Source organism: Lathamus discolor, chromosome 3, assembly GCF_037157495.1.
Source record: "Lathamus discolor isolate bLatDis1 chromosome 3, bLatDis1.hap1, whole genome shotgun sequence".
NCBI lineage: Eukaryota > Metazoa > Chordata > Aves > Psittaciformes > Psittacidae > Lathamus > Lathamus discolor.
The window spans coordinates 102,577,029-102,600,848 of record NC_088886.1 but is presented as its reverse complement, the minus strand read 5'-3'; the positions used below and the strand labels follow the sequence as shown (position 1 = coordinate 102,600,848).

Genomic DNA, 23,820 nt, shown 5'->3' with positions numbered 1-23,820 from the left:
GAACAAAACTGGGTATAAAATTGGAAGTTTTTTTAGCAGAAAAAGTGTCTTTCCATGATACAACAAAGAAGCAGTATGTTGAAGTGTGATGTTTTACAGTGCTACACATTTACAAGAGCATTCTGTGTTTGCTCTCCTTCCTGTGGGGGTGTATGTAGGGAAGAGGGGATAAATGCACAGTCTCTCTTTAAGCTGTACTCTAACCAAGCTATGATGTTTATCAATGTGATTTTGTGATTAAAAATTTGTGATTCCTCCATTACACATCTGAAATGATAGCTGTAATCCTAGCCTAAGCATTAAAAACAAAAGCCAAGCACTTAAACATTCTGGAATATGTTTATTTAAAATAATATCAAGTTTTTCTAGTGGTTGTCTACTTTTTGAGCATGTAAATTGTGGTTTTGATTGCCACAACAGCTAGAAGTATATCTTTTGTTCAGGTGCTCTCCTGCAAATATTAAAACAAACAAAAAATCATATTTTTATGCTCAGACCCAAAAACCTGGAAATAGGAGGAGAAAAAGAATGGAAATTTTAGGTCTAAGGTAGGATTTATACGCTAACCATTAAATTTAGCTTTTCTCTTCACCCTTCTCTTACAAAACCTGCTGATCTCTAGGGAAGAAATCCCTATACACTGTCTCTGATACTCTGATCCCCAGGTAATTTGTGCTGTTGTATAAATTGATGTATATATACAAATATGGGAAAGAAAAGAGCTAAATAATGTATTCAAGCAGGTAGGGAGGCTGGGAAGAGGTGAAGATAAGGTACACTGTTGGTGCTGCTGGTGAAGGAAGGGAAATTGTCACAGCTGTGGCTCCTGGCTGCTGCTGCTGCTGCTGCCTGGGATGTGTGTCAACACCAGGCAGTGGCACAAGCTGCTGCAGGGAGGACGCTGCACTCCTCTGTACCCCTGCTCTGCTTGGTGCTTGTCATTGTCACAAACAGCAAAGCTCATGAGATGTTGTCTCCACTGCCATCTCGTCCTGCACCCAAGCAGAAAAAGAATTCCAGCTCTGGTATGTAGCAGTGAGATATTTTCTTTTTTTTTTCTTTTTCTTTTCTTTTTTTTTTTTTTCCCTGCTGCTATAAGATTTCAGGATGATCTAACAGTGTATTTACTGGATTTGAGAGATGGTGTTTGAGGGGGAATTCCACAGCTGCCTCTAAACCTGCAGTTCAAGGTATCCTGAGTTGACCCCTACTGAATGTATTTCATAAGGTCTGAAACGTTTTGTGGCAGGAGCACATCAGCCTATGCCTTTCACAGGAATGGTTTCACCTATTGCTTGCTGTTAGCTTAATAACCTTTTATCTAACAACCTTTATCTCTCCTTTCTGCCAGATTATTTTTTCATAGGTTCACCTAGGGTTTGTCCATGGGCTGAGTGTGTAAGAGACCACTAAACAAGAAGAAAAAAACCTCCAGAGATCTTAGCTGAGCAACTCTATTTAAGTAATAAAAACAACTGTGTTTGAGCCAATTACATAGAGCAAATGTTTAAAGGATTGAATGCCAAATACTTGTTTGTTAACCCAAGCCTTTATTAGCAGCACTGTTACAGTTATGAAATAATATGATCCCTTTCTGAGCATTAGCAGCACTGTTACAGTTATGAAAGAATATGATCCCTTTCTGAGCCTCACGGACTACCTGCATCCCTGTAGTAATTCAAAGTGCTGCTGGATGGGCTTTGTGAGTGTTGTAGGACTAATCCCTATGGTTCCTTGATTATGAGCATGTGCAGAGCAGCCGAAGGTACAGTCGTGCATGTAGAGCTAACACACAGAGACTTGCCTTGCAATGCAATGTTTGTGCATGTGCTCCTACAACTGAGAAGGATTCAGGGAGCCTGCCTGCCTTGCTGACTTATCTGATGTTTTCTTGTTTCTGTTTCAGCATTCAGGATAAATCCTTCAACTCAACAGCTTTAGCAGAGTAAGTGCACACTTTAAAGATGTCCTTATTTCTAAATAAGAATGATGAGTTTAATTACTGTAGAGAATAATTGTAAGTAGTATGTGAGAATTCCAGAGCTATCTTCCATATATTTTAATTCAGTTTTTCTGTAATCTAAGTATATTACTGTCTGTATGGGAAAGATTGCATGAAGCAGCTGCCTTTACATGCTCTGTGACCATTTAGCAGTGAAATATTTTTCTGGGAGAATGTATGTTTGCAGCACAGCACACATGTCTAAATGCATGATTTTCAGTGAAGGATAAATCTTCCGTGAAAATACTGCTTATTTATGGTACTTGACAAACACAAGTATGTCAGTTTTCTAAGAACACATGGTCTGTACTTCCTGCAAGCATTATTAAAAAAAAAAATATTTGCAAATATTGTGAATAAACCTCTGTATATTATTTAGACATACCAAGTACCAAATACGTCATCTCTTTATAATCAATTCCATAAACTCATTAAAAGGCCTTTCATATATATAATGAGCATAACAATACATAAATGTGTTGATTTTCTGTTTTTTTTGTTGTCTTAGAGACAGCAGGACAAGGGAGAACATTAAGAAGTTAGAAAGGCAAAGGTTTAAAGAAACAATTACCAATGAAATGATCTTTGTTTTATTTCAGTCTAAACCTCTTTAGTTTTGGTGTTCCCTATGTTATTACTTTACATGCTTTTGATTGTTTCAAAAGCTTCTTGGGAATATTCTTCAGCAGTAATGTGGCAAGCAGTTTCTCAGGAAGGAAATGATTTATAGATTTATTTGTATATTAGGTGAGTTTTGCACTGGAAAAATGCCCATAATTCAAAACACACTAGCTGGACAGTGAGCTGTTTTCCTAAGAGTTGTGGGGACAGGATACGTTCTTAAAGCAGGCCACATTGTAATTGTTTGAGCCATCCCCCAGTGTTACCAAAAATCCCTACAGGAAAAGTAACATTTCATAGGGATTCAAGTAATTTCCCTCTCTTACATTGTTGTGCTTTATTTGTTCACAGTGTCTTGCTTTGTTTAACATGTTAACTTAATCACACTTTTTGTGGGACTGTGGCAGGTATAGGAAGATTTCACAAAAGATAATAAATCATTAAGTATTTTTTTTTAATTATTTTCCCATGTCCCTATTAGATAAGTGCTGAATTGTGATCTGTAAAATTCTGGGATGCTCCCCCTTCGCAAAAGAATAACCGCATTACAGATAGTACATTTTCATTATCTTTATCTTCTTTTTTTTTTTTTCTCTTTCCCTTTTCTCTCTCCCTGAGTGCATCCATTGTTTCCCACAGAGATTTCCTTGGAGCAGCCCTTGTGCCTGCCTCATCCTTAAGGTTTCTGGGACCTGAAGGTGCTGCCTTTCTCTGTAGTGCTATATGTGAATATTATGGCAAGGGTCAGGGTGGCATAAAAGTTGACTGCATAGTGTCAGCACTGCCCCTGGGGAGAGGGCAGAGGGGTGCAGACAGTGCTGTGCTGTGCCCTGCTGAGCTGCAAGGCAGCAGCCTGGCAGAGCTGGGACGGGGCCAGGCATAGCCTGAACGGTGAATCTCCCTCATTTAAGCTGTTTTTGGTTTTGTTTCAGGGGCTTTGATTTTTAATCTTTCCAAACACGGAAGTAGAAACATGCTTTTAGAAAACAAAGCAAGTGAGCAATGACATCTGAAATGTGTTGTACAAATAAATAAACTTGGTTTCCAGAGTTGATTTCTCTAATTCCTGTTTTAGAGCCTCCTTCCATCCCACAAACCCCTCCCCCCAGCCTGTTTTTGTGAGCTGCAGTTCTTACTGATTTCAGCTCTAGTTGCTTTTGCTGGTCAGATCTGAAAATAGGTTACTTTTATGTAGCAGAATAAAGAGAGGGCTTGCCATGCAACTTTAGACATCCTCGTTTGACATTTTCTGTCTCTATTTGTAGCAAATGCAAAATCAAATGCTCCTGAATGGTATAAAATCAGGGATACAATACTTTCAGGAACATTTCTCCAGACAAGGCAAGTGCCTGGGGCTGCTGAGCAAGGCATGTGTGCAGCCTGGTTGAGTAGTTCATGTGAACATATTAAAGGTCAAGTCAGCAAAAGGGAGCAGTTTTCAAGTGGTACTGAAATGGCTCCTATGGAAAGGTGAAAATGGAAGAAAGTTTGAAAAGTTAATCCTGTTAAACCAGAGATCCTTGGAAGAAACATAAAGAGGCAGTACTATAAAGAGTATGAGCAGCAGTCCATTTAGACTGGGATCCCATCTCTGACCTGATTCTAGCTCATGCCACGAGATGTACTTACTTCTGAGGGATATATCCATCAATCAGTAGTTAGATTGGCCACTGAAGGAAAATGATTCACATGACTGTTTTTGTCAGAAGACAGGCTTCCTGCCCAATGTAAGCTTCAACCCATATGGATTTATATCTTGAGGCAGTTCTGGCATGTTGTCAGGTGTTTTGGGAATGTGTGAGATGCTGCTATAGTTTTTGGATTGGTGGGAACTCTCATGTAGCCACAAGCTATTCAAAACTGATCAAACTCTTGCCTATCCCTTTATCTGTTAAATATAGCTAAAGTTGGAAAGCAAGATTTACAAGTTGCTGGTGAGAAGTATGTGCGCATGTCTGTGTTGATATGTGCAGGCAGGTGGCATGAACATGTAAATTACATTTCTTAAAGAACCCAAGGTAAAAGCACTGTGCTTTAGTAATGGATGTTTGCGTTATATAAGGAATTCATCTTTTTAAAGGTCCTGCTATGGTCTTAGCCTCAAGCACAGCCTTCGTGAATAAGCTTTCTTGGTTAGTATTTATTTTTATGAAAAGAAAAATTTCTGTTAACAATTTCAGAGTATGTTGCTTCTGAACTTCCTTGCAGTCTTTTATTACATGATGGCCACAGTCTTCTCTGATTCATTATTGCTTATCTTTCTTATCTAGTGCTATCTGGTTATTCAAATACATTTTGTCATGCTCACTTATGTTGTTTATAAGTTCTGTCTTGCTTTACAACTTTAATCAGTTGATGGATGCTAAGTTAAGATCTCTACTTCTTCAAGATCACCTTATTACAGTCAGTTTAGGGAAATCAACCCCCAGGGCACTTTCCCAAATTAAGGAGCATGCACACAAGTATGTGCACATAGACTTGGCTGATAGACTTGTGCTCAGTCATCCATTGTCCCTCCAGCGAGCATTCCCAGTTACCAGAACGGTCTTTCAGGACCGAAGGTTGCCAAGTGTGGTGATTGGTGAGAGAAGGAGGTGGATGAAGCTGGTAGCAGAGCTGCTTCCTCCTACCTCCTCTTCCTGTGGCACACACAGGACAGAAAATTTGTCCCTTTGGGGAGTCTTTGGGCTTCATTCTTGATACCCCCCAGTATGTCCTATCCTTATACCTTGCTGGTGTCCACAAGGTAATTAGTGATAGACCAGAAGGGAAGGTGTGACTGGCATCTTGGAGGCAAAGGCAACTAGATTTCTACAGTGAATTTATCCATTTTGTACATCAGTCCCTGTCTTCCGTCTGTCACCCCACTTTGCCTTGTGGGGAAAACTGCACTCATTGAAGGAATATTGTGTGATTAGGGGGGATCTGCAACTGTAGTTATGTGTTCCAGTTGCAAGCAGCAAATGCTTTCATCCATATGCTGATGTATTCAGGAAGTGTAAACACTTGAGTGTCCCTTTAAATATTTTCTGCTGCAGTCTGGCTTTTGATAAAGATACTAGCAGAAGACTGGTGGGAAAGAGGAATATATTAAAAACCTTGCTATCAAACTGCAGCACAGAGCTGTTATCACTCAATGTGCTCGGTCCTTAAGCTCTTCCGAAAATTTAACAAGTCAGCGGAAGTACAGGCTGCTTCCCCCATAATGAAGAGATTCCTCTGCCAGCAAACTTCAAGTGATCCAGGCCTGCTTAGTGTCTGTGCTCTGTAAGTATGAACAGAGGGGTGACAGCAGGGCCACAACTTTTGCCTCCAAATAATACCTTGAAAGGATGTATGCCTAATTTTAGAAGTGTATGTAAATATGTGCATGTTTATTTGACGAAAGACTGCTCATAGGCTTTACAGTTATTCTACAAAGTTTAGCCAATCTGCACAATATAGTATTCAGCACTGAGTGGTTAGCATATTTATCCAGATTTCTCTTTTGATTAGGCAGCCTTATGACAATTCTGTTTTTTGTAACTTAGGGGATGTAATTGATTATGATTCTTCATGTATCTTAAAATCTGATACTTCACTCTTTAGGACTTTCTGATTTATTTGGGGATTTATTTTCCTGCTGTACAAAGAATGGCTGCTCTGCTATAATTAATATTTTTGCGAGTCGTGGAGAAAAAAACCCTTTGCTAATTGTTTCTATATTTTTTTTTTAATGTGAAGCACATATAAGCAATTAAAACACAGTAAGTTTCCTGTATTTTTTATGTAACATTTGAATTCTTTGTCATCATTATTTCCATCTGGTTGAAGATGACATACCAAATCGTGTACATTTAAAATCTCAAATCCTTTTCTTCCTCTGAGATTCAGACTGTCATGGAGCAGCTACGGAATTAAATGACCACGGCTAATGTGAGAGGAGAAACGTGTTTATGCTTTGAGCTGCACTGTCATGTTATTAAAAGCTAAATTTCTGCAGCTGGCAGAAAATCAGCAATTATTTTCTATCCATTTTCAAGGTGTGACGGCGATTCAGACTCTGTACATCAAGATCAAGCAGGCAGTTCCAGCCCCAGGTATTCTACTGCAAATTTTGTCTGAAATCCACTGGCAACAAATAAAGCTGTCAGAATGCTTCTGTAAACCATTAGAAAGAAACTGTTATTCTCAAGGGAATGTAGAATTTCTAGGGTATTAACTGCTAAGGCTATTAGTATTTCTGGGAAATGCATATTTTTCTTGTATACTTTTGTGTGAAGAATATTAATTTCAGTTGTTATTATGTAACTAAATATATTGTGGTCTGTGTTCTTAACTTCACATCAGATTGCTTCCATTCAGATGAAGCGCTGATGCTAATTTTACTGTATAGCAGCTAGTACAAACTACTAGTATGTGGAGTTTTGCAACTCTACAAGGATATGCTGATATGCTCATTGATGAGTATCTCTGTGGAAAAAACATAATTCAAATTGGAATTCAACTGAAGCATTCTTGAGGCATGTATTTCTCATGGCTACGTTAGTTTATGTTGATTGCTAGAGGATGCAACTTAACCTTTCAGAAAGAATTTAAAACTTTAAATCAGATGATACCTTAAAATTAGCAATGTTTTTGCATATTGTTGAAATGCCCTAGGATATAAAGCACCCTACCCTGTAACTATAACAACTGTCTTGGAGCACACTTGCATAAGGCTTGGGCAGCAATGGTGTTTAACTCATAGGCACCCTGCAAGCGTCCATCTGGATGCCGATGGGCCACAGATGGAAAGTGAGTTTGGCAGCTCAGAATCCTTAGGAGAAAACATCAAATTAACAAGTTATGCTTGCTAAAAAATATCTCAGGGCGTTAATTCAATAGGTCTTGAACCCCTCAGTTATGGAAGTTTCACACCAGGAAAGAGGTCATCTCTCAGCTAGCCATTAGGATTTTACCAGCTGAAACTAACATCTGAAATTCCACCTGCAAACTCTGCAACAGCCGGGGAGCAGTAATGCAAATCTGCTCACCCTGCCGACTAAGCAGGCAGCATCACATTGTGCGTTGCAGTAGCTTTCCTAACGGTGACAGGGCAACGCTCCCAGTGACAGGCATTAGACCAGTCTAAGTGTGGATTGACGGGGTGTGGATAAGGCTTGCAGGGTCTTAGAACAGGCTGGAGATTGGTGGCTAGGTCTGTAGGCAAGGTGGAGATTGAAAGTATCTGTCACAGATTCAGTGATTACCTGAGCATCCATGAGCAACAGTGTCTGTTTAAACCACCAGATGTGCTGTTACACAGGAGGACCTTTGCTCCAAACTGGGAGTACACGATGCTTGTCCCTTCCACCCAAACGCATCTCTGGCTGTCAAACCCCTACTTCATATGCCTGCTTCCCTCACTTTGCCCAAAAGCCCTCAAAAGCAGACTGTCAGAAGGGAAGTGTGACTATATAAATGGGGAGGAAGTACTGGATGCGATGACATTTTTGTGACATTATAACCTAGATGGGGAAAGGTCTTCTGCATGAAAAAGACAGTTTCAGGTTTTATTTGGGGTATATGAACTATAGGGCTGAAGCCAGAAAGTGCCTTTAAAACTAGTCTTATTTAAATGGCTCCACAGTTGAATGCATAATAATACTAACAGTAGTTTAACTTGTGATTTTACAGTAAACAGTAGCCTCTCAGGTGCATGTTACTAACATAAGCAGTGTTTGAGGTGTAGACTACTCAACTAGGTAAAATTAAAATACCATGAAGAGTTAAGAACTTATTGGTGTTTTTCCTTCATAATGTTTTGACAGGTGTCTGAAGTCCTACCTGATACATTTCAATTTTATTTTCTTACAGAGATGATGATAACAAAGAAAATTATCCCGACAACACTGCTGTCTTAGAAGAAAGGCAGCTGCCTTTGCAAGATACTCAGCATCACAAGCAGCAGGCTGTAATTGACTACGCTCTAAAGCCTGAAATGGGTAACTTGAAGCTGAGAAAACCTAAGCCCATTGCAAAGCTAGAAAATGGAAAAAGCCATGACGAAAATCAGGTAAAAAACTAAACTTACCAAGGGTAAGTTTGTGGCAGAGTGTCTGAGCAAATATACCTTTTGAAATGCAAAATGGGACTCCCTGGTAATCCATGATGTAACTGAGACCCCACAGTAATCTACCCTCATTTTTTGACAAGGCTTTTTCTGTTTTCCTTATTTCACTGAGGATCTCTTATGCTGGTACTTTGGCTGCCAACAGAGAGCTTTCATACTTTATCTTACTTTCTGGTTTTGTTTGTTTGTGGTTTGCTTTGTTTGGTTTTTTCTGTTGGATTTATGTGGGTTGTTTTTTTTGGTTTGTTTTTTTTTTTTTTAATTTTAAAATAATAACCTATTCCAGTGAAGATTTTGGTACCAGCACTCTCCCACAGGCTTCCCAGGTTGAGCAGAGGGGGGCAGAACTGTAACTTTTCTAAAGGCTATAAAAGAAGACTAGAAATGAAGAAGCTTCTGTGGCTGTCTGTGGTGGTACATTGCTATGTAGACTCCAGAGTTACCACTTCCCAGCAGCTGGTGGAAGTGCCTCTATTCTCTCTGCTGCTTCTCAAGACATGTCTTATGTGCAGTCTAAGGGCTAGAGTTCTGGTCCAGGTTTAACCCCTCGGCTGGAAATCTTTTCATAACCAAGACAGCTGATGTTAATGTGTTTGTTGGTGGATTGTTGGAGTGTATTTGGCACAAGGCCTGGCATTGTTAAATACAGATGTTTGAATTTACATCTGTTTGATGTATAATTATTTGGTCATTTACTGTCTCTCTTTTCTTGGTTGTGGTTAGAAATTTGCAGAATGCTTTCTAAAATGCTTTGAACCCATCATAGACCAGGAATTATTTTGGTCCAGTTTTTCAAACTTAGGTAATTCATAATTTTGGATGGCATGTTTTACCTTCTAAGTGAGGAATATCCTTTTGAATTCCAGAAGAAAACGTAGAAGCAAATGGCATCCAGATGGTATTATCACGGTCTCTTTCACAGTATTAATGTCAGCTGTCCTGCTCTTCTTGCATGCTTTTCTGGAGTTCACCTCTGAGGTGAAGTACTAACTGTTGATCTTTTGCAACTGTATTGCTTTACTAGGAAATATTATTGAGGCTGCAGGGAGGCGAGATATGCATGTTTATCAGCAGATAAGAAAAATGAGGAAATTTTGACCTATAAAGGCCAAGTGGAGGCATATCAAGAAGAAGAGTCATGAAGTCATGAACAGGGATGTCTCATAGACCATCTGTTGCTCTTTCAACTACTTCTGAGTCTCTTGTCTGCCTGCTTCCTGCATATGCCATGCATGTATCTTTCATTCAATGAAAACTAACAGCACAGATTTACTTATTTTATGTGGCTTGAAGTGGTTAACTAAAAATGTTGATATTCTTTCGTGGGAAACTTTTTAAGCATATAATTAGACTGCCATAACATACCAGTGAAACTTAGATGTGCAGCCTCTGGAAGAAAAAACAGTGTCAGGCAGATAATTTTCACATGACTCAAGGGCCTGAATTAGGAAAGACCAAAATGGTCCTGGGACCCTACAGAGCTCATTGCTCCCATTTCTGGCATACTGGAAGAGGTAAGATGTTTAGGTACCATTGCATCTCACTTGAGGGATGAGAGCTCATGTAGAGCTGTGAGTATAATATACAACACAAACACAAAACAAGCATTACTCCATAGTAGGAACTCCAGTCGTTCATACAAGGAATTGTATCCTAGTAGACTTTTTGATAGGTGTCTTGCATCCACCCTGATTACAGTCATGCTTGCTGTAGAAGAAAGAGCTTGCCTCTTGGAATAGTTTACAGAAGGAAGCTGTTTTGGAGAACACATCTACAAAGCTTTTCATTTTGCACAGCCTTCATTTTCATTAGTAAGGTTGTGCATGCTCCTTGACCCGGAGTGCTTGCCTTTTTGCATATTCAGCTACCACAAGGGCTTTTATTCTTAAAGAAGCCAGCATCTGGCTCCTGGCTTTGTTTGCAGCACCCATGAAAACAAGGCTCTGCTTGCAGAAGACTTCTGCAAAGGGTTTGTTTCTCTATGTGGATTCTCATTGGGATCTTCAGGAGGTTATGACCTCCCAAATGCTATTTCAGCTGTCTGTGTTAGCAGCCCTAGTTGTGAACTGGTAGCAATTGCTCCTCTCCATTTTGAAGCTGAAAGCAAGGTGCTCCTGTGTTGTTTCTAGTAGCTGTTAGATAGATAGAATCAGCTTATTTACAATTCATTAGTTCCTACAATTACATATGTACATGGCAGGTTGTTGTTACCTGGAAAAGTGCAACACTGTGCAACTCCATATAACTTCCTTTTGTGAAACACCTTGCCACCAAGTCACTCAGTGAAACAAACGATGTACTTAGAAGCAGCTGAGGTTGAGCTGACAAACAGCAATTTCTAAGTACATGCACTTAACGAAAAAAAAAAGCATGATGCACTGCACATGGTGTTCAAACTTCATACTCATTTTCCTGAGTTTATTGATAGAGTGCTCTTTCAACAGTCCCCTCAGTTCCCCAGTCTGACTTCTCTGAAGCATCAAACAGTGACAATATTGCACTGACAGTATCTCTTTTAGAGGCATTGCTCTGATAAGCCAAGGAAATGTTTGCTACTTGCTCCTGTGTGTTTAAGCCCAAGAGCTGCTTTCTCAGAAAATTGTCCATTTAAAATCAGTGGGCTATTGTGAAATAAATAAGTTTGCTACGTGTGTTGGAAGGATTAAAGTTGATTTGTATGGGAGCCAATTTTGCATGCCTTTCTACTGGTGAGAATTCAGGGGATTTCCATTGTAGAAAGGTCAGCGGCAGGGAGCAGTCCACTGTGTTCAACTAGACAAGAGATGGCCATCTTGGGGATTTTGAGCTTCACAGCCTGCTGAAGTGTGATTCCTGTACCCCTGATTTTTTTGGACACAATTGTAGTATTGTGGTCATGTAACCTAGGTCTTAATGAAGAAAAGGTTACTACATCTACAGGTAATTAACAGGATCAAGTTTAATAAAAGTGCAGTACCAAATAACTTCACTTGACCACTCATAGGCTGATAAAATGTCACTAGAGTAAAACTGAACCTCAGATATTGCATGCAGTTATTTATCTGGGGGCGGGAGCTGGGTATGGGGGCAGTTGGAGCCTCTCCAAAGTATGGAAAGAGAGGCAGGCTGCTGGAATGTGATTACACCACTGTACTCCAGCTACTTAGTTTCATCTTTCCTATGGTTTCATTAACTTCTTTAGCAATTCTGCAATGTTAATCTATAGGAAACCAAATTAATTAGGATTTATTTGACTTCAGGGGATGAGAAAGCATATGCTCAGAACATACGCCAGAGAGTCAGTGTAAGAACAGGTGGTTGGGAATGGAAAGTTTGCTTTCCTTACCTAATCCTTTCTCCTGTCACTCACCTTTGATGCAGTCATGAATACAGATTATTAAATGAGTCATTCTCAAATTCCTTATTGATACTGAGACATACTTATTGAATGACACTGAACACGCTAGCTGGTAGGTAGAGACTGTAAAAATTCAGTTTTGTTATTAAGGTAAATTACTATAAAATTAAATAGTGGCTTGACAATCAATGCCAGGATGGAATGTTGAAAACTGCTGTGTGAAATATTGTATTTTGAGTAAAAATTATGTGGGCAAATTGAAGGATTTCAAATTAAAAACCACAGAGCTGATGGTAACATGTTAGATACATAAACATATAAACATGTCAGGCAGTCTGCAAGTTCCATGTCAGTTTTTAGGTACACTCTGTTTGTGTCTAAACAGTACCTCCATCATGGATTAAATCTGTTCAATTCATTGTCCGTTCACCGTACCCACTTATTTTCTTGTGCAAACTGGCATTTTCAGGAGGGGTAGGAGGCACTTCTGCTCAGGGCTTCAGTCCTGGCTATTTTCTAACTGACACAGCACCATGAGGTATGCCAGGGCTGGGGTCCAAAAGGCCAGTACAATATTTGCATGGTGCTTGCATTTGAAGAGAGATGGAAGTGTTTGTGTTTTGCATAAAGCATATAACTGATGCAAGGCACTTTCTGGAGTCTAGGGGCAGATGAAGCTGCTCCATAAACACAGCAGAAGTTTGTATGCCTGTACTATAATTCAGATGCTCTGACAGAGATGGGTTATGACATGCTGTGGCTTTTTTGAGGAAGTGGATTGAAAAAAGATAGCTTGTGAAGCAGAAGCTTAAATTTTTGTCTGCTTTTAAACCCACATATTATTTAGTATATAAAGCAGGTATCATAGCAAGTATCAGTGATTATGCAGCACTAAGACTTGTTGGAGATTTCCTTCTTCACAAATTTCTTACCAGATGCAGCCTCATTGTAGAAGCTTCACTCCATAGTTAAGAAGAAAGTAAAATACAAGACAGCACTATACTGTTGGATGCCTTTGACACATGAGGAATGGATTTCATTGCTCTTGAGAAACAGAAACTTCAGGGGTGTTCCCTTAGAGATTACTCTTTACACCTTAATCATATTGCTGATGAACAAAAACAAAGGGAAAGAGGTAAAGAAAAGGAAAAAAAACCAAACCCAAACTAAAACCCACCTAAGTCCTCAAACATCAAGCCTGCAAGTGAGCACTTATGACCAGCACATATTCTTGTCCTCATCTTTCCCTTTCATCTAGCAGAAAGCATCTTCAATTGCCATGTCCTCTCTTCTAATATTGGAAAGGGCTATATGTTGCAGAAGATTCTTCTGCTGAAGTTTACTACTGTAATGCAGGTTTGTTTTTGCATGTCAGCTGGACTGACTTGCTTTGACTGATTAACTTAAATAGTACAACACTAAGAATCTTCAGCCATAAGAAACAGTTGCTTAATTTGAAATGCGCTTGTTTCATTCATTTACATAGCACCCAATGTTTTCTTTTTAACTGTATTAACAGCTTTTGCGGTCAACTTCTGAAACTAAGCATATCTAAATGTAGGATGACTTTAGCCATCCGTGTTCCCATTCGAACAGTCCTATCCAAACTTCTGATCTCCATTTTTCCAGATAGATTGCTTTACCAGAGGAAGTGAACACTATTGTTTTGCAAAGCATGTTGTATTTTAATTTTACAAACTATTAGAATAAAATACTGGATGATAAAAGCTAGTAAAGAAGCAGGAAAAGTCACACTTTGATTATAGCATTTTCAAAGGACTTCATTAACTTACCCTTTTGAATACAAGGGAAATATTATACCCCACTTCATAGGCAAAGAAATTAAGGTGAGCTGAACATGTCTTGTCCCAGCCATACAACTGGTTTTCAAAAGCTTCAAGTAAAACACATAGTTTTCTATTTCCTACTCCCTCTATATGTTGGAATAAAATGGCTTTTTTTATTTTCTGTGTGGCAGGTTGGCTAAAGTGATTTCTTTTTTCCTCCCTGCCTTTCACTCCTGCAGTAATGCTCTATTCATAAAGCTATGCATATGCTAGGGAAGGGAAAGAGCAAAAGGAAACGGGTTAAACCTTGCAAACCTTACTTAAGAGAATTGCATTTGCTTTTGTCAGCCAAAATTTTTCTGATAGTGGCCAAGTAATAAAATATTACTGACATGTGAGTAAATAGCTTCAAATTAAATGTGAGTGTATGTATAAGCAAAATAATATTAAAGTTTGTGTATAGCACCTCTTGGCTCAGAGGCTGACATCTCTTATCTAACTAATAAACAGAAAATGGATTACTGTCTGCTTTGGTTTCTTAAAATGTTTTATTTACAGTGAAAGAAGATACTACTCTGTTTAGAACCTTTTCTAGTCTGTATTTTCAAGTTGTTTCTAGATATTTACCAAAAATAACAGAGAAACACAATCAGCATCTGGTCTCATGGAGCTCTTTTTTTCTTAAAGCAAAATATTCAGCTAAGCCTGATTAGTACTGACAGGGCATTCAACATTTCTTTTCTTTGTGCAGGAGCTGGAAAGTGCATTGCCAGGCCTCCCAGAGTGGCAGGGGAAGGCTGGATCCTCAGCTAATGACTATGCACAGAACGTAGCTTTAAGATGCCAGGAAGCAGTCGTGAGATTTCAACCAAGGTAAGCCTTGGCATAAGACAACACATTTCACTTCTGATTAACTGTAGGAAGGGCTAATTAATTTGCTGCCTTTTGTATAAAAATATTCAGACTCCTGGCTCTCATTGACAGTTGTAATCTGTGTTTATATGACTAGAACTGGTTGGAGAAAGTGAAAGGGAGGAAGATGAGAATGCAAATTTTATCATTCTTTAAACCCTTACATTTTAAGCTGGAAGAACATCCTCAGTTCAGAAACTTCAATTCCTCTGTGCCAAGTTTCAAAAATATCTTGGCACATCCTTCCCTTTCCCCCAAGTGCTGACTTGCTTTTCAGAGCTGTATTCTCACTGAAAAATGGGAATCTGCGCACCTGATTTTAGCAAGAGTATGCATTTATGTATAGTTTAGACTCCAGGTGCTATGGCAACTGTGCTTGTCCCAGTTGAAGGGTGCAGGTTAAGCATTAGTTGAGTCTTGATGGCAGGTAACTCAGCTGTAGTGACTGCTGGAAGTCACGGTTACTTCTCTAATCCTTCATGGCTGTGCAAAAGGCTAAATATGGTGTTTCAACTCAACCAACTGACCCAATCTATCAGTGAAGGTGTGTCTTAAAATTTAGCTCTTATTGGCAGGCTTGGACTGTGCAAATGATAGAATCATAGACTCATAAAATAGTTAGGATTGGAAAGGACCTTAAGGTCATCAAGTTCCAGCCCCACTGCCATGGACAGGGACACCTCACATTAAACCATGTCACCCAGGGCTCTGTCCAACCTGGCCTTGAACACTGCCAGGGATGGAGCATTCACAACTTCCCTGGGCAACCCATTCCAGTGCCTCAGCACCCTAACAGGAAAGAATTTCCTCCTTATATCCAATCTAAACTTCCCCTGTTTAAGTTTGAACCTGTTACTTGTCCTATCACTACAGTCCCTAATGAAGAGCCCCTCCCCAGCATCCTTATAGCCCCCCTTCAGATACTGGGAGGTGCTATGAGATCTTTACGCAGCCTTCCCCTCTCCAAGCTGAACAGCCCCAACTTTCTCAGCCTATCTTCTTATGGAAGGTGCTCCAGATCCTCGTGGCCCTCCTCTGGACTTGTTCCAACAGTTCCATGTCCTTCTTATGCTGAGGACACCAGAACTGCACACAATACTCCAGGTGAGGTCTCACAAGAGCAGAGGGGCAGGATCACTCCCTTCAACCTGCTGGTCACACTCCTTTTGATGCAGCCCAGGATACGGTTGGCTTTCTGGGCTGCGAGCGCACACTGCCGGCTCATGTTCATTTTCTCATCGACCAACACCAAGTCCTTCTCTGCAGGGCTGCTCTGAATCTCTTTCTGCCCAACCTGTAGCTGTGCCTGTGATCATGCTCTTCACAGAGCATGAGATCATGCTGTTCACAGCTATCAGTTTTCGGGGCACTATTTTACCCATTTCCCATGCTCAGGTGCTGGTTTGACCCTGCTTTGGTGTGCACATAAAGTTTCAGGCAGGTGAGCCAGGTCTGTGCTCTTTGCTCTCTGTTTTGAGGTGCATGACAGATTTGGTGCTGTGTGGCAGTGGCTCTGGCTCACTTTGGGAGCCCTGGAGCAGCAGCTGTATATCCCAGAGATGCTCAGTACCTATTGGTGCAACTAGCTGACATGCACAATTAGTTGCCTCCAAGGCCTGTTTCAAGTCAGGACTAGGTTAGCAGTGACAGTTGCCATCCAATGGCATAGTGCTTTATATGAAATGAACTGGTTGCCTTCACTACAGCTTTTAGTAGGTGATGTGGTAAATGATATTAATTTATGCTCCCGAGGAAGTTTTAGCAGAATGACCAAGCATTTAATTAGCTTTCACAAAGAACCTTTCCACCCTGCAGTGCTTGTATGTGCAGTTGAAACACTGCATCTCTGAGTGTTTCTAATTAGAGCCAGCCAAGGAAACCTGCCTTCTCTTTTCCTGGCATTTTTAATGGTAGGAAAAAAATCACATGGATTTCTTGTATAGAGGGGCATAGTGAGTTTGGTATCAGAGAGTTAGACCTACCTAGTGGCTTTGCTGGTAGGAGGTCTGTGTATGGGTAGGTAATGAAATAACACTGATTAATTTTGATTGATGAACATGATTAAATAGATATGGACTTTAAAGATAAGGAGTATGTCTGAGTAAAACAAGCCACAGCAAAGTTCCCCTGCTCCATTTCAACAGTTTGGCCTTTTTAGATTGCCTGGTATTAAACCATTGTTCATTATGTCATTCATTCCCATTTAACATCAGGGTAGCTCCTTAGGAAGTCTGCTGTCCACAAGTGCTAAACCTGTTAAATAATGGTACCTGAAGTTACCATGCTAAGAGCTGTGAAGGCATAATGATCAAATCTCAACCCTGCCCATGTCTTAATTTGTTTATACTACAACAAAACAGAGGAGATTTTACTCTTAAATAAGGAACTTGAAGTAGAAAAGCATTAATGCATAGTCCTTGGCCTTACATGCACTCTTTGTTTACTTTAATTGCCTTAACTGTCCTTGGAAAAAACATTCCCACCACCCAGCTGGGGCAGGGAGCTTTGAGTCACATATGTTGAAGTTAACACTTTCAGTTTGAGGGTGACTGTGTTTGGTGGCTCCTTTGAATGGTCGCCAGCAGCTTGCCCCAGCCATCTGCTGTCAATCAGCTTTGACAGGACCTGAGCAATTACATGCCCATATCTCAGCTCATGTACGTCTCTGGCTGCTACATCAGAAGAACAGAACTGGCTCATGAGCAGGCTGTGAAACACAGCTGCCAGAGTGTGACGTCTTGCCTTGTTTTCTGCCTTTTCTCCTCTAGGACATGGCAAAGGTCAAGTATTCAGCCTTGGCAGCAGACAACAACCATAGCTAGATTTTGACAGAACACATCTGCTAGCCTCACAAAACTCGAGTTTTACCATCTTCCACCCTGTTTTTGCTAGGTTACTGCTAAAATTAGCGGTGCTGTGGAACACTACATCTGCATAGGATCCCTAAGTCATAGACCAAAAGCTGTCTGGTCTTTCAGAGAACAGGAGATGGCCACACCGCTACAAGGGTGCCACTTGATACAGTCATAGATGTATGTGCGGAGGGTAGGAGAAGAAGGATTTATTTGTCTCATACTAAGAAGCAAGGTCAATTGTTTCTAGCGTGGCTTGTTACTTCTGCTCTAATTCAGTTTCTGCAGACTTCTGTAGTTCTGTCATTAGTCTTACTGGAGTTTCAGGTAAATGCCTCTGAACTGTACAGTGTTTTTTAAAGATCTGTTCTAGTGAGTATGGAGCAGCTAAAACCAGGATAGTTTTAATTTGTCTAAATATGGATCAAAGACTTCTGAGATATGAAAAACTTTTCAGTATAGTCCCTGTTAAGCAGAGCAGTCTAAATTCAGGGTAGCCTAACAAGGGATATTCATAAACAGGTATGTGACAGAAAAAAACAGGCAATATAAGAGAAACAATCTGCAAAAATACAGCTTAGACGTATATATGTTGATTGTGGTTTTCTGGGGGGGGGGGCAGTGTATGTATTTACTTTCATTATATGATAACCACTGAAATAATGAAAGAAAACTTTTAGTAGGATTTGAGGGAAATGGAAAAACAGACTTTGTGAAAAGACTATAGTCAGAAGAATGAGGGAATACTGTATTTTTCTTGGCCAACTATACATGACCTGTAGATCAAGAATTTTAATTTTAAGAGGTATGTATCATGCATGATTTATGAAAATCAGCATCAATTTAGAATATGAAATGCCATCTGCAGGAAGGAAACATTTACATTTTATTACAAGAACATGAATTTCTAATACTATTGCAAGCGATTGCATTGAATACTGCTCTAGACTTTGTGTGTAGTTGGGTTTGGGTATGACTGTAATATAACCTGCATCTTTGGGAGGTAGAAGTTACATGCAGGCCCCAGGAACAAATAAAAAGAATTTCCTTTTTTAAACAGAGAATAGGAAAGCCAGTGTGGAACAATGCAGATGATTACAAAAAGCTGCTTTTACCGATTGCCTTCTCAAAGGCAATCAGCAAAGCTGATGTGGATTGCAGAGCTGTGTACGCAGTTACCCGAATAGAGGATGATGTTTTCTTCAGATGCCTGTACACAGAGAGGGAGCTGAAACATGGGACTCCTGGGCAGTGGGAATGTCAGTGTTTCACAGAAGGCTGCATTCCAAGTCAGTGTCGGAATTACACTTTGGGGTTGAATTTTGTGACAAAGTCTTTGAAAGCTCCCCCTCTTCCCCATTCCTCAAATAAAATGGGAGCTGGGTGGTTTAATTTAGTAGGTCCCTTGATTGGTGCCTAATTTCTACAGAGTCTGTAGGGTGGCAGTTTCTGTTAGACCTATGACTGTTCTTCAGGAAAACTGGAAATGCCAGGAGCAGGCTGCCCTGGATCTTGGGCTCAGCCAGAGTCTCTCAGGGTTTCTGTGCTCCCCTGTGGGAGACTAAGCTCTAGTGAGGCTTCTAGTATTTAAGTTTTCAAGGCAAGTAGCTTTTGAGAGTGCAGTTCAGGTGGGGACTCTTGTATTTTCCGTGCTTTCTGCTGAGTAGCTACAACTCAGGGATGTGTGGGAGGAAGTAGGGAAGCTGCAGAACTGCTGATGTCCTCATGCCATATGGCAGACCTGCACAGTGAGGCAGAGCTTGCGAGGCTGTGTTCCCACACAGGCAGCCAGGTGAGCAGGGGGAGAACTTGGCTGGGTTTCCTCTGAGTCTTGCTTCAGACCTGGCAAAAATTCATCAAAACCAGCATGTGTCTGTGAATAGCTCTCTGTCAGCAAACCAGGATTTGTTTGATGAAACACTGGGTTGCTGAGAAATGACTGACCAGTTCCTAAGAATAGTTTCTTCAGGAATCTTGATATTAAAATATTGGTTCCGGTGATAATTCTTGTATCAAGACATGGAAAATCCCTGGGCAAGCTCTTGGGTTGCAATACACTTAAGGAAAAAAGAAAAAAAAATTAAAAGAAGATAAAAAAAGAAAGGCATCTTACTGTAGCCCAAGTAAGGACTGTGCCTGGTGAGTGGGAGAGGTGCTCATAGGATGAAAAACAAGTGTGGCTGTCCAGCTGCCCACAGCCAGCCTTTACGTAAGTGCTGTGATTGATGAAACACGCACTGGTATGCTGTCTCTCTGGCTGGCTGCTTATTCCAGCATTCAGGGACTGACCAAGGAGTAGCCTAGGATGTATCCAAACAGCCTTGGGCCCTTAATGGTGTTGTTTCTTTCATTGCAAAAGTGCATTTATGTTCATCCAAAGGACTGTTGCAGTTCTGTATTGCTTTGTAAGGAGTCATAGGACTGTTTTTGAAGCATTCACTTGCAGCCCTGTATTAAGGTGATGACTATGAATTTCATAACACTTTTTGCCAGTTGTGGAGGTCTTAGAAAGGACCTTTGTGTTTTCCTGGCACTGAAGTGTGTTGGTTGCAGGTTCTGTTCTTCTGTGAACTCATGTAATGTAACCCCTGGATATCCTGGATCAGTCCTCTGATGTGGTACTGAGACTACCCCTTCTGAGCTGTTAACCTGGTATATCTCCCCCTATGCAGGGATAGGGAAGGAGTACTGGGTCAGGACAGTCTGAAAGTGAATCTGGAAAAAGGGGGTTCATCCCACAGAGTAGTGTGCAGTTTGCTTGCCAGAATTTATCTTCGCATCAGTAATGCATTATAACTGGGCCAAGACATGGAGCAAGTGTGGCATTGTGGTGCATAGTCACATAAATCTCCTGAGGACAGAGCTGGTGTAATCCAGGGTTGAACTGGATTAAGGCTTGCCAATTACAGAATGTAATGCTCCTTTATGGGTTTAGTCTGGGAAATAAGAAGCGAATTTCCTTAGGTTATGTTTAAACATTCTTTTTAGTTTTTTAAATTGTGTGGTTTTATTTGACTTTTATGCAAGTTTAGAAGTGATATGCATAGCTCAATAATTTACATGTTCTGGTTGTTTTTTAAACAGCATACTGCTCATGCAAATTGATCTTCCCTTTGCAGTTTGGTTGGATCTTTGTTATGATAATTAGTATTTGGATTTTGTTTTGTGATGCCCACAAGCTTCAAATGTACATATTACTGAGCTGCATCTTTCTCATCTGTGCCATATAGAAGAGGGTAATTCTGCCAAAACCAGAGTCTATAGGGAGGGTGGGAGATCAGGCCTTTTGTATTTTATAAAGCATATGGTATAACGTATATTTGAGTGGTAGCCATGGAAAACATTCCATTTTCATTATTTTACATTATGAAAATTATACTAAATAAGGTTTGCCTGCAATTATTCAAAATTTCAGCTAAGGCTTAAAGTACGTTTAATGTACTCAGCACAGATGGAAAATTAGGGCTTGCTCATGCTGCTTTTGAAGTTAATGGATATTTTGTGATTGACTTTTAATGTGAGTAGGATCCGACCCATAGTTATTACATTGGAAGCCCCTTGTTGCCTGGTGACAGTCAAATAACCTGCACTTGCTTAGCAGAACAAAAAAACAGACCCCCACATTTTCTATATAGAGTAAGGTCAGTTCAGCATACTGTTATGTAAATGGTCTTCTCCCAAAAATGTTTATTCACCTTAATGATTTCAATATCTCCAGGATTCAAAAAAATGCAAACAAAAAGCATCTTACTCCGGTATTTTTAGTTAAATGGAAGCAGCAAAATGCAAGACTTCTGCTAAAAGACTTATTCTAAAAAATCAGACAAGATCATCAGCCTGAATGAGAGAGGTGGTACTTCAGGGGTGTTCTGAACTTTTTAATCTCAAGACTGTGTGAGTGATACAGCTGTGAATTATGCAGAACATCGTATTGCACATGTAAGATCTGCTGCTAGCGTTAGTTTTCTTTTTCTAAGGAGAGTTCACATTTGCTGTGTGTGATGACCTTGAAAGGAGTCATTCAAATGAATACCAGAAGTGTACAAATCTGGCATGTGTCCTTTTCTTCTTTATTTTTTTTTATGTCTAGCTCTGCTTCAGTGCAATAAATTCTTTTTTTCACTACTGAATTAATTCTCCAGCTGTTTGTAGCCTTGCTGGTCCTTTCTTACATGTTATTAAACCAAACTATGAATATTTCATTTTTTTTCTATTAAATTACTCCTTTTGTTCTCCCCATGCTTTTTGTTAGTTTTCTTTAACTCTTTTCTACAGTCTCCTACAGTTCCCTCTGATCCCTAAAAGCTAGAAGTTAGTTGTTTGGCATTAACATTTTTGCTTCCGTAATTCCAATTTCTTTCTGTTCTCTTCACATTATGGTGACATTTGCTATTCATTTTCAGGTGAAATGGCAGAAAGCATATATATGTAGAGAGCTACATAAAGATGTAGATAGGTGCTTGCGCAACAGTCAGTCAAGGCACCTTGCTGCTAAAGTGTCTCCAGAAATCACTCACTTCTGATCATGTACCTGTGCATCTTGAGGGGGTTAAAGCTGGCTGGTCTGTGAGACTTCCCATTCTGGTGCTAGATGCACACCACCTAAATGACTTATTTTTGTTTCAGTGTGAATTGCACACCTTGTGTCCTGTTTTGAGTCAAGTGTTTACCCTGGTGTAGATATCTAATATGTTTATTCTGGTAAAGAATGTGTCATATCCATCATTTCAGTCTTTAAATGTCTCATAAATACAAAGAACTACAATGAAGGCCTGTGCATCTGTCTTCACTTTTTTTTGAGGTTTCTAGACTTTTAAAACCATTTAGTTTTGCCTAGAAGACTCTGAGCACAATAGGCTGAAAAATATTAATAAATTTGGCTAAAGGAATCTGGATTTTGTGTTACTTTTGATCATGTGAGTCTCACAGGGGCCAGCAAACATTGATACCTTTTCAGCAATGAGAAATCTCATTCTCTGAGACAGCAATAGTTTTCTTTCTTCAGCTTTCTTGCAAATCAGCTTGTGACATACCCATGTCAGGCTTTGAAGTTGACTGGGGAAATCAGCTGTTTGCTCTGGGGAAGGACAGTGCTGTGGTATGAGCCTATTCAGGTTTCTCAATCAATGGGAAGGTTTTTTAGGCTTCAATTTCATTCATTAGTAGAGTTAATTTGTAACTAACTAATCCTGAAGCTGGTAGGCTTGTAGGTGTGTGGAGTCTTAGGTCATGACCACATCTGCCTGGATGGGGCACAGCTGCCTCTAGCTGTAGTCTGAAGGAAAAGATTTTCCCCTTGCCGGTTCAGGACCTTCCTTTCCTTTTTCCATGTGGAGAAGCACCAATACACTGAGGGAAAAACAAAAGTATGGACGTATCCAATGGCTGCAAAGTGACACTTACTAGAAAATCTTTCTTACTCAAAGGATTTCCAGCTCCACACAAGAGTCCTTTGGGTCTCTGTGAAATTTGCAAAACAGAACTTAAGCAGAATGTTGGAGACTGGGAGCCTGAAATACTATCAAATTTAAATATGGAAAGATGTATTTTCTGTGGCTCTGATACAGGAAAGCTCTTGCTTCTGACTTAAAGCATGGGGGACAAACTGGGTTTAGATCTAAACATATGCTAGAGCTTTCTCTTGGCTTTAATTCCATTAGCTCACAAAGATACTGGGAGCTGATCATATTTCTGTAGAACTTTTTCTCTGTGGCAGAGCGAGCCAGGTTCTAATGTCATAGTTTCCAGGACCTTATTCACAGTTTAAATAAATACATTATTTAGGATTCCGGTAAAATCACTGTTGTTTTGAATGAGGCATAAAATACAGATGTAACTTTGAGAGAAATGTTATTTTTTAAATAAAACAACTTTATCCCATAACTTGTAATTTATATGAAGACATGATGAAAGGTTTTAAATATTTGCATCGCAAGTAAGCAATCTATTGAGTGAACATTCTTGTTTTGTTTTGTAGAATAGATCAGAACACATGCATTTCACCAAAAGAAGCAACTGAGCAATTTAACAGCTTAAATGAGGTAAGCTTAACCAAAAGTTGAAATATGATGTTACAGCTTTTGACTTAGATGTTCGGGTTTTTTTGTTAAGGTTTTGTAATATTGCTTGAGAATTTAAGTTTAGCTTTTTACTAAATCCTCCTAGTCGTGTTTTTGGAGAAAAGCTTAAAAATGTGATACAAGACTGCTATAATA

General features: G+C 39.8%; 1 protein-coding gene across 2 annotated transcripts in view; it reads left to right on the top strand.

The window, feature by feature from the left end:
- The first annotated feature begins 1,818 nt into the window (after positions 1–1,818).
- Positions 1,819–23,820, top strand: part of FAM13C (family with sequence similarity 13 member C) — a 55,798-nt gene continuing 33,796 nt past the window's right edge. For both annotated transcript variants that reach the window (XM_065670842.1, XM_065670841.1), the window contains exons 1-5: positions 1,819–1,945; positions 6,646–6,702; positions 8,462–8,660; positions 14,593–14,714; positions 23,583–23,646. In XM_065670842.1, the coding sequence (XP_065526914.1) occupies positions 1,884–1,945; positions 6,646–6,702; positions 8,462–8,660; positions 14,593–14,714; positions 23,583–23,646 (504 nt within the window). In that variant the 5' untranslated portion in view covers positions 1,819–1,883. The remainder of the gene's footprint in view (positions 1,946–6,645; positions 6,703–8,461; positions 8,661–14,592; positions 14,715–23,582; positions 23,647–23,820) is intronic.